This window comes from Phlebotomus argentipes, unplaced genomic scaffold, assembly GCF_947086385.1.
Source record: "Phlebotomus argentipes unplaced genomic scaffold, Phlebotomus argentipes genome assembly contig_50, whole genome shotgun sequence".
In the NCBI taxonomy this organism is placed as follows: Eukaryota; Metazoa; Arthropoda; class Insecta; order Diptera; family Psychodidae; genus Phlebotomus; species Phlebotomus argentipes.
In genome coordinates, this window is record NW_026776168.1 from 27,892 (window position 1) to 39,764 (window position 11,873).

The 11,873-nt window shown below is 42.4% G+C and overlaps 1 protein-coding gene across 1 annotated transcript; it reads right to left on the reverse strand.

Annotated features, from left to right (window-relative positions):
- Window positions 1–1,100: 1,100 nt before the first annotated feature.
- Window positions 1,101–1,778, reverse strand: LOC132256986 (alpha-2 adrenergic receptor-like). Its single transcript, XM_059753637.1, has one exon. It carries the CDS (start codon window positions 1,776–1,778, stop codon window positions 1,101–1,103), a length of 678 nt encoding a protein of 225 aa, XP_059609620.1.
- Between the last annotated feature and the right edge of the window lie 10,095 nt (window positions 1,779–11,873).

An 11,873-nucleotide genomic window follows, 5' to 3' on the forward strand; every position in this document is an offset into this window, starting at 1 on the left:
AAACCCCATTGGCAATGACCCAGAGGAGCGCTAATAGTCTTGTTTTGACGGAAATTCCTCCACAGCGTGACCCTTCTGGACAGTCCGCGTGAATCCAAGTTTCGGTGATAAGAAACTTTTTCAATTTATCATCATTCCGTCCAAATGACTTCCTCTCAAAATCCGAACTCGCTTTGAGCTCAAGTCAATCAAAGAGATGCCATTTTCCCGTGGAATTTCACGATCAATGGCTGTGAAAAAGCTCCGTGACTGAAGAATCTGAACTGGGTTGAAGTTAAGGGGCAAATAAAATGCATTGAAAAAGCTTCTGTTGCAACAAATTGAGATATTTTGATCATGTTATTGATTTGAAACAGTTTCTGACAGTTAAATAACTACCAAAGTCATTTACGTTTGAAAAAGCTTCAGATTGGTAACGAAAAAGCTTGAAAATAAATCATAACCTCAAAGAAAAGGTAAGAAAAATGCTTCTTTCCTTCGTTATTTCCGCTGGTTGTGCTTCAAAGTGACAAATTCCACCTTATTATCTAGTAAAAACTGTTCTATTCCCCAAATTTATATATTTCCAAGCTTGAAGAATGTTTTAAGGCGCATTCATAACCTCACAATTTGGTCAAAACTAGAAAATCAAGATGGAATCAATTCTTCTTGTCTGAAATGTGTCAGAAAATGCCTTTAAAGACAGTCAGAAGTGTCACTGAAGTGTTAAAGATTCTGCCCAGAGACTGTGAAAATGTGCCAGAAAATGGTGTACAGATTTAGGGCACATTGTCTGCCCCTTGATTGAAATAGAGAAGTAACAATTTTGGGGAAAAGCTCCTTTCACTTACTAGTTTATTATTTAGCTCTCACTCGTCATGGGAGAGATTTTGAAGATTAAGTGCATATGGAGAAGTGAGTTTTGATGTATTAAAGTTCGGGGGTTAGAGGGACTTTATATATATGTTGTGCAGCGAGAAGGAAAGTTCCGTATGAATAAAAGCTCTCCTTTGTGCTGGGATTATGATGATTTATGTAATTTTGATATTATGTGTGAGAGTATAATTTGGGGGAAAGAATAGCAATTTCTCTTGGCATTCTCTGCGCCACAGCGCACAAGGTCAGCTCACCTGGCACTGCGGCAGGGGTCCTTCGGGCTGCTTGGCCTTCCAGCCCAGCAACGGTGGGATGCAGATGAGGCCGGACATTATCCACACGGCGGTGATCATGATGGCGGCGCGCGCGGGTGTCCTGGTCTTGAGATACTCCACGGCCTTCGTGATGCTCCAGTACCTGTCCAGGGAGATCAGGCACAGATTCATGATGCTGGACGTACAGAGGAGCACGTCCATGGCGGAGTGGATGTCGCACCACCAGGCGCCGAAGATCCAGTAGCCCATGAGCTCGTTGGCCAGCGAGAAGGGCATGATGACGAGGCCGAGGAAGAAGTCCGCCACGGCGAGCGACGCGATGAACCAGTTCTGGATGTTCTTCAGCGACTTCTCCGTGGCAATGGCGATGATCACCAGCATGTTGCCCACCACGATGATCACCATGAGGATGGTGACCACGATGGAGGCGAACACGATGTGCGCTATCGTGTAGCCGCTGGGATAGGTGCCGGGAACGGCGGCGGCGCTCGTGGTGGAGATTGGCGACAGGGTGGCGTTGATGAGGGTGTCATTGGCGCCCCCTGTCGGCTCCACCAGGCCCGAGACGTTGCCTATCATGGCCAGGAAGTCCTCATTGGTGATGTTGCCCACTGGGTACTCCATCAGTGGCCACTGTTGCTTCTCCATGTCCACTAAGCGACTCTGTGTGATGCCCCTCTTATTGCTTGTGATTCATGTGCGATACACATGAGATTATATACCCATCTATTGCATACGAAAACGCTCTAGCTCCTAATTAAATTCACTTTCAAATGCTCGCTCGTCTCACACTCTCGACCAATATATGGATGATAAATTCGTTAAATGGATGTTTCTGGCATTACTGGTGATGTTGATGGCCCGATCTGCTCATCGATTGCTATCGAGAATATGGTGTATTGTTCGTTGGTCCCACAGCTGATGAGTACACCTAAATCACACCATTTGCCGTGTGTGCGCTCAAATATTCACACAACAACTCGAGGCTGCCACCGGCATTGCCCTGGAAAGTTCTCACCCACTCAGTGTTCAACAGTCTCAATTGCCTGGCATCGGAGCTCCATTGCCAATTCACGCACCGTTGTCCACTTTCATCACGCCCGAAACTTTTCACACTGTGTGCGCTCTCAAAAATTCCTCTGTCTGCTAATCATGGCTGGGATAATTAATTGCTCCGGAGGACTTTGCAGCAACACCTGGGCCGACACAAATTCACGCTGTACTGACTAAAGTGTGTGGGTCCTTTGCCACATTGAGTGCCTAAAGTTGTAGTGTTAACTCGGACGATAGAGTGCAAGCTAAGTATATAAAAGATAGATTTATCCTAAATACCATAAATCTTCACCACTGTGTTTTGCAGCTAAAACTACCCGTTTTTTTCCGAAAAGCCGACTCTTTGTTTTGTACAGATTTCTTTCTTAGTTGAAACGACTCGGTAGGAATTGATTCTATTTTATCTTCATTCAAATTAATAATTTTCACCTATAATTTCTGCTTATTAACATCTATAATCAATACAATCTCACTACACGACAATATCAATGTCAATGCCCGGATTCATCCGCTCGCGAAAACTGTCCACACTTTGCCACACCACGCACAGTGTTTGCAATTTTATCCTAAGGAAGAGTGTTATTAATAGGCAAATAAAAGAAAGAGCGCAATTGAGGCCGCGCTCTCACATGTTGTGGGTGTCGCTCGGCGTGTTGAAATGATCATAAGGAGCACATCACATCTAGACATTGAATTTTGATTTGCGTTTCTTCCTCATCAGTCAAGACCACTGTCTCAGATCACTTCTCGCTCTGGCTCTGGCTTCCTGGATCGTGAGGGTGCCACTTGGAGTGGCCCATAGTCGTTTCCCTTCTACCTCGTGTTGCCGATGCGCACCCTAGATGTTTACTGGCTATGTGTGTCACACACTCTTCGGCGATTCGCCCAGAGAGCCTCCCTGCAGTGTCCTGGGGACTGACCAAAAGGGCTGCTAAGCTGAACCGGACACTAAGACTTCCCGCTCACAGTTCGATTTGTCATAATTCGCTCCGATGGCCACTCAAGACGCTGCCATTGAGCACCCCATCACACACCTTCCGGATTAGCGTCAACCCCGCAAATCACCACACACATCTCAGAAATAATCTATCTGGCCACGACAGAGAGTTCACGCGCTCAATTGCCAAGGGAGAAACACCTGCCGTGCACGACAGAATCACACGCTCGCGAGTGCAATCGGGGATCGGTGCCGAGGTCTGGCTGGAGTCTAACCAGTTTGGGATAGATCCAAATCGAGACTGAAACAGAACGCACCATCTCGAGAGTCACAAGGCGGATTTGGGTGGGTGAAGTGGGAGCAAAAAAGCGGCAGACGGAGGGTTGGCAGCTCCCAGAAGACCCACCAGACGCACCACAATGTGTGCGAGTTTGCTCCACTACATGGGGAAATATCTGCAGATGGAAGAGCATCAACGTTCTGGCTCCGCCGAGAGTGTCGGACTCATTCTAGCGCGTACAAATTCACGCGATTCCGCACATGCGCGCAGCGACGCCTGGCGTGCAGCACACCAGGCCAAATAATCAACAAAACGGTGGGAAATATGATGAGATGTGCCGCTGACGGATGACTGTGCAGTACTCTTCGTGCTCTGCTTAATTACTTCTCGCTCCTTCGCCAGGACTCTCAAGGCCCAGAGCATTTCCATCGCCGCACAAGTTTGGGAGGATTTCGTACGTCTTTCAGGAAAAAAAAATCGCCCGCCAAATAGAGTGAAAGGAGGGACAAAGACTCGAATGTACATAATTGTGCAAAAGCTGCAACATGTTGCAGTGTATATAAATCGACAGAAGCGATTCGAGGGATAAAGGAGAAAGGAAAAGGATGAAAAGTACAGTATTCGATTTCTATTTAGCGCCACACTTTGAGAATAAAACCAAGAGGGAAATATCACGCCTAAAATCTGTACATCAGTTCAGTTCCCGAAAAAATGGACAAATGTAGGACAAATGCAGCTATTATGATTGGATTTCAAGTCTAAAATCGCTTTAAAAGAGTTCTAACTGCTGTTTTTTGAGGTTATGTCACACTTAAGTATGATTTTAAGCTCTTTTTGATCTTTAAAACACAAAATAGCAACGCTTAAATGTCATTTTTCTACCTCAAGCATAAGAATTGATGTGGAGGAATGAAAATTATTCATTCAATCTATTTTAAAAAAGACACATAACCTAGAAAAACTTTATCGAGAGCATTTTTTGCAATAAAGATCAAGAAATATTCAGAGAATTACGTAAATTTGGTAGGAAAAAGCGCACAGAAACACAATTATGCAAATAAGAAGAAAATCACTCGGGATTTTTGAGCAGCAATTTAAACTTTAAAAACATGTTGAAGTCCCGATTGTATTTTCTACAAATTTTTGGTGTTCAATTCCAGCTTGAGGCAAATTTTGTTACTTTTTTGCCATTCATTTTTTAATTCTACTAAATTTATTTAAATATTTTGTCAAAAATATAACTTTTTTCTTATAATTTAGCAATTTTCCTTGGAAAATAATCATTTTTGATAAAATATTTGATTGAGACCATTAGGATTCCTCGAGAATCGGCTTTCTACTGAACTGTACACCACTTCTGGCCATAATAACTCCCCCTTGAGTGCAACAGGACTCAAAGCTGCTCCAAAAGCACAGCTTTCCACTGAATTCCTGACTGAATAGACTTTCTAGCGCCAACTTGGACATCCTGTGAGCGATCGTCACAGACATTCACAGCGCGGATTATCTCGTTGCAATCATTTGAACGAGCACAGAGTGTATTTTGGCGTTTCCTAGAATGCTTTAGATTTCACAATTTCTATGCGATATTTTTTATTTATTTGTGCAATATTTTCCTCATTTCGAATTCATTTAAATCGTCAGATTTTTGTCCACTGCGAAGCTCTCTGAGTGTCTCTAAATTCCACGCATGCTTATTCCCTTACAGCCGCTTTTAATCGGCACTTTTGTCCTCATTTCCGGGAGAGAATGCACATAAGTTCCAGCTCAATGTCAGCACACATTCCCGGGGAGTCGCTTTGTCTTGCCCCAATGGCGCACAAAGGGCTCACATGATGCCAGAGTCGTCGTGGAAGCCGCAATAAATATTCAACAGACGGAGTTCATTAAGTCAGTGGCATTACCAATAAATTCCATTGAATATTTATCATAATTCACAGAAGCATTACAGCTCCACACGTGTATAAAATTCATTGGCTTTGCTGCACTTTCCCCCCTTCTCGGCGCCCTTTTTTCCCACCCCCCAGCAATCCGCCATCTACGCCGCCTGTGTGAAAAATGCCAAACTTCCGTGGGAAAAGCGGACGTGGCGAGCGCTTGCACAACTCAATTTATTCTGCACAGTGTTATGCTGGCCCGATAAACAAAATATTGCACAGAGTGACACATAACTCAACATCAAATAGAATCAATTGTTTTGCTCGTGCTCGTGAAAATCACCTCATAATCCGCAGCAAATTAGTGTCTGTGCGAAAAAAGGGACACAATTTAATCACACGGACATTTCAGGAGAGTTTGTCTCTGTTGGGATTTACAAACTACAACTGTAAATATTGGCGATTCAGGATTAAACATATGCACAGATTCATGGGGCATTTTTTCCCAGATAATCACACGTTTAATAGATAAATTGTCATATCTGTAAATACAGATTTAATAGAAATATTTGCGTGGAGGGAATTAAATTGGAATATTCTGACCTGTGTTGTGAATTTACGTGCTGAACGCATGAATAATATGAGAAAAATAATACAGTTTTGGACAATTGTAGGCTGTCTTTTGCCCTTTCCAAAACGCTATTATTTTTGAAAATCCGCCTAAAAATAGCGTCAATATGAATATTTTTAGTATGACATGCAAAAGAAATGGCTTTATTGAAAACAAAGGCTTTAAACGCCATCTTGCGGTAGTTTGACAATTTTTACTTGTTCTAGAAAATTGTAGGTTGTGAAGTAACCTTTCAGAATCTGTTCCATTTGTGAAAATCGGAGGAAAACTTAGGGAGATATGAGTAGATAAATAATTAAACACATATTCATGTTATTCGAGAAGAAAAGCATTTTTTCCCTTGAAAATGTACAGAATTTGCTCAAAACTGCAATTCAGATACATATTTCAATGTGATAACTTGTATAGAAATGATGGTAAAGCTAAAGTGGTCGATTAATGTATTTATGTCTCGAGCTGAACTCTTCTGGGCTCCCGCAGGAGTGACGATTAAGTGCTTCGCAGACGCTCTTCGCCTTGAGGAATTGAGCCATACAATGTGATGCCGAAATATGTGACGATACTGATAGTGAGTCTCCCCCAAGACCTCGGAATAAACATAATTGTATTTTAGGTTAATTAAGTTCCATGCGAAAGCGACCAAACGAGCTCAAAGCGGGGCTGCATGAATTCGGTGGTTTTAGGGCTGCCGTTTTCCCAGAGGGTGAGTGAGAGCGAGAGAGAGTTCGGCAGTCCTGAAGGGCTGAATGCAGTGCCACGAGAATTTTGCACATTTGTGACGCTTTTGCGCCCCAGTGGGCGCGGCCAAGGGGGTGGGGGGGTGGGTGAGGAAACAAGAACAAAATTTTAGAACATGAAAACAATTTCCAACAAACAGCTGCCTATTTGGTGTGGTCAGTGGTTCCAAAAACCATAATTGGTTTCCATTCCACTCTGGGTCCATCTTATGGTGGCCACCCCCCGCTTTGTCTTTCACCCTCTCGCACAATGGCCAAAATGGGGTTATGACCAGCCGACCGAGCCATCATCATCATTTCAACTGTGTAATCCATGTATATAAGCTGCACATCTATTTTATATTTGCTCTCGACTCATCCATTTGACACAAAATACCCAAGGATTCGCCCCTCAAATCCACCCCTCCCGCGCTCGTGCACTGGACAACGGACTGATGGCGACTATCTACGGACAGGATCCGTCCCAACTCCTGCGGCCGTCCACCAGGAGATATGTCAATTGAAATGGAGAGCATTTCCCTCTAATGCCATGCCCTCTCAAGTACACCCGGCGGATGCTCATAGTCTGACGAATTATTTACCGATATCGAGCCGCCGTGGCTGAGAGCCCTCCACCAATTGAGATATCATCATATTGTGGCCATTTCAATGGAGAAGCGCACCCTCGGCCGGAGCGCTTGCAATCAATTTCCCAGGCGAACCCAGAATGCCTCTCGATTGTCCTCACATTTAATTAAACACGGAAGATGCCAGCAAAAATGTAAATTTCCCACCCAACCAAGGCGCAAAAATCGATAAAGGGACAATTTTCGCAGCATTGAGTCGCGCTGGGTGTGGAAAAGCTCTCGCGCGCGCTTTCGAATCGTCAGTGTGGATTTTATGACAACAATTGAAATTGAATTTTGTGATTAAAAACAAGACTTTCTTACATATGACGTATTGAAGTTCATACCGCTCATAACTTCCCTCATTCACCACAATCGCTGGCGCACAGCGGAATCGCGGAAATATCGTGACTGAACACATTTTATGCTGACTGCCATCAGCAGGAGAACAAATAAGACATTGATTTATGAGTGAGTTATATTGAAAATTTCTAATAATCATTTTTAAAATGCTCCTCGCAGTACACTTCCCTCCGAAACCACCCCGCGCACAGCCTCTGGAGTGGCTTGTGTGGAAAAGTCAGAGGTCACGCGAATTCCATCGTCTTGCTGATGTAACAAAACAGCGAAATGTCAGACACAACATCATGAGTTTACGGTCGATAGCAGGAGATTCTGGGGCACAATTACGAGAGGAAGTCGCCTTTTCGCATCCCTTGAGACGTGACGTCACATGGAGAAGCGTCATAAAAGTTCACACTTTATCCCAACACTTATTGATTCGGAGTATAGAAAGTTAGACGGTGGAGAATTTTGCTGGTCGATGAAACTTTAGTCATCATCGCTGCGCCTTTTCCACCCACCCCAAAAATGGAAGGTGTTTCACGATCGCGTCCACAGAAGTGAAGACAATTTATGCATGCAGGAAAATGAGTTGCACTTTTCTTCTCACAAATGCCAAAAACTTAGAACATGGAATGAGATTGACGTACCGGAAAATTGATCTTAATCTTCAGATTTATTAAAAAATGTAAAAAAAAAGTGGGGGAGATTTATTGCCACCATTGTGGTTGTTAAACATTCCCGCGGTGTTAATATAATCAGGAATCGCAAAAAAAAGACTAATTTATATCTCTCGAGAGAGGTGTCTTTGTGCGTGGTGGGGTGGAATGAAAAAATGATGAAATATTTATACCACTTAAGCTATATACCCTCGACATTCACACATTTTGCGCGCATCCCTTTCGACTCGCACCGCCCTTAAAAATTTTGCCTCAACAAAAAATACACAACTTTCCAATGTGCCACGAGGGGTGGGAGGGCGAAAGGATGAATGTGTGGCATTTTAGGGGTTATGAGATGATGCCGGAAACACGGTTAAAATTCGTATTTGTCAGCGAGCTTGATGGAATTGCTTTTCGAAGATAAAAAGCTCATGTTTTATTGCATCATTGGCAATTTTTCCAATTACACATCCTTAATATTGGATTGTCACACTTAGGCGTGATCTCAATTCATAATGTCTGCTTACTCTTCCTGTATATAGTCTTAAATTTAGAAGTGAAAGTGAAGAAACGAATATTTCTTCACGAATCAACATGACGATTCGATGAAAAAGCTTTGATTGAGTTTCTAGACGCGATTTTCACGCTCATACAGTGCATTTCTCCCCCTAAAATTGGGTAAGAGTTTGACATTTCACGACGCCACGTGTCTTGTCTCAAGACCAAGCTGCGATTTTAATCTGGCAACACAGTGAATGGTTCGCACATATCGATTTCTCATTGATCGCAGAATGCAAAATGTACAACAAAAGACTTACTTTGACGTGCCGTGAATAAATAAAGAGAATTGAGATGAAATTATATGAAATTTGGCCACAAAACACTTTGTATTAAGCGAAAATTCAGTGCTTTCAGCACTCTTCATTCATCTGGATCGCTGGGCTTCCTTTTTTTAACAGTGCATAAGGAGAAAAATATTTGTTTGCTAATTTCCATCATTCAAAAATTGCTCGCACAGGAATGCGAGTGGCGAACATAAAAAGTGTGGCACAAAAGCCACCGACAAACAACTGCGAGATGTAATTAAATTTAAGGCCTGGATGGAAAGGAAATGGAAGTGCTGAAATTACATGTTTTATTATGTGAAAGTCGACACACACAAGTCGCACAAAAGCTTTTTGCAAATTCATTTGCATGAATTCAGACCGCCTCACAGTTCAATTTATGTCACCCAAAAATTTCCAATTCACACTGTTAAATGCCATAAATCCGATCTGGGCCGGGGATGGCGCAATATGATTGCTGGGGGAATGGTGAGAGGTTGTTTAATTAAAATCCAAGCCCTCCACCAGTTAATAATACTCACCATTTCCATCGGCGGAGGGGGTGGAAAAGTGAAAAAGTGCCTTGTGGACGATTCGAAATCGATGGATGCATGAAAGGGCGCCATAAAAATTCACTTTGCATAAATTTATCGTCATTTTCGTGTATGCTGAAGATTGAAATAAAATACCCATGGCTTTTTGTTCGCCTCTGCAGACGGAGCTTTCGCTCAGCGGCCTGATTAGCATTTTGCCTCTTCATTGGGTCTCATCAAGGGATTTTTCCCATAATTTAGATATTATTTCAAGGGTGAATTTTCTCTCCTTCCTTCACACACTGTGTGTGGCATATTTGAGCTGCTGATGGCAGACAAAGGCGGAAAGCTGATAACGCTTCAGGATGATGTTTAGGACCTTGGGAACAGAGATTCCTCTCAGTTCTGTATGAAATTTTCACCTGTGGAATTACTGCTGAAGCGTCTTCTCCACTAATTGTAGAGGGTGAAATGGAAATTCCATTCGTTTCATGAAAATTGCAAGCTGTTCAATTTGTGGGTGTTTTGCCATAAAGCTCCAGCACATGTGCAGATTTTGGCTGAATGCAGAGTCGAATGCCTTGAAGAAATTCAAATAGGACACAAAGAAATATTCCGAATATTTTCCTGTCACGTTCAAAATGTGCTCACAACTGCCATTCAGGTGGCAGAAAACACGTGCAAATTACATAAAAGGGAAATTTCGCCTAATAAGACTTTGATTAAGTCTCTCTCTCTCTCTCTCACTCCGTTTTCTCACTGATACACTTCACCAATTCACGTCAAATTGCTTTAATTAATCCATTTGGGAAATATCGCTAAATATCTCGTGAGCCCAACATTGAGGAATCTTGCCTTTGTGAAGTCAGTGACACAGCGTGATTTAACTTATTATGATAAATGAAATCCTCTATTATCCCACCCTTAAGAGTCAGCATTTCGCAATCCTTTTTGCCCACCTAAACACAATTCATCAAAGACTGCTTCGCCAAACCCCCGAGAAGGTCTCTCTATTCCATCCAGGAGACAATTTTGTGGCCATCGACTTGATTTTCCCGGCAGAACTTTCCACTTGTTTCAACTTGAGTTAAATTTCACAGCCCATTGATTTTTTTTTCCTGTGCAGGGGGTGAAAAAAGGAGGGAAGAAAAGACCCTTCTCATGTGTATCGGGTTGGAGATGCGTGAATAGGAGAAATTAACCCACAAAAGTAGCGATGAAAAATGCCAAAATTGCTTTTCTCCAATACTCATGGCCCACTTTTGCTCAACTCAATTTCCCGAATGGGCGAAAGGAACTCCGACAGCATCAGAGGCGAATTTTCAGCATTCATGTGAAAAATACGAGGTAATTTGGATTTATCGTTATGGGGAGAAATGCCGGAGGAATTGTAAGTGAAGAGAGGGAAGAGAGATAATTGTTGAAATTATCATTTAAGAGTCACAATGAAGGAGCATTTTTTTTTCTCATTGAACGGATAACTTAAGAAAATGTCTCTAAAAGATTGGCATCCAAATAATGTCAAATGAAAATTCATTGGTGGACACAGAAAATTCTCCGGGAGTTTCGCGGGATTTCTCATTAAGGAAAAGTTTTATTTTGCAGCCAGATGCCTCTTAAGGAGTGCACAAGACTTCTCTGCATGATGAAGTTTCAGCGACAAAAGGAGAGCATTCGCGCAACTTGCCAACGACAGCGCTGCAAACAAGGTCAGAAATTGATAAAAATCACTCTATCGTCTCAAGAAAAAGTCACCCAACGCGAGGATGCAATTACCATCTCTCATTTTGCATAGAAAGAGGAGTCTTGTGTCCCTCAAAGGCAAGATTCAGCGGATAATCGCATGTCGTGACTCTCAAAATTGAGGAGATATTGCAAGTTGGGAAGAAAAGGAGCTTAATATGAGCAAAAAAATTGGCAACTCTCGAGAATTAACTTCAGAAACTTGATCCTTGAGAAAATTCCTGCAGTTAATGTTCATGGGATGACATTACTTCGAATCATGATTTTCTTTCACATCTCTGGATATTCCAGTCTGGGTTTTTCCTTTGTGCGTTTTCTGCTGCACATTTTTCAATGAAGCTCCTTATTAGCTTTTTTGCAAACAGAATGAAGGAGAGATAATCTGATAACTACTTCAGACCTTTTGTACATGATTCCCAAGTTAAAATGAATGTTTGATGCTTTCGGTATTTTCGTGAAAATTGTAAGAATCTTTAAAAAATCATCAAGGATCTCAAAAAGACACAAATAAGATGATTT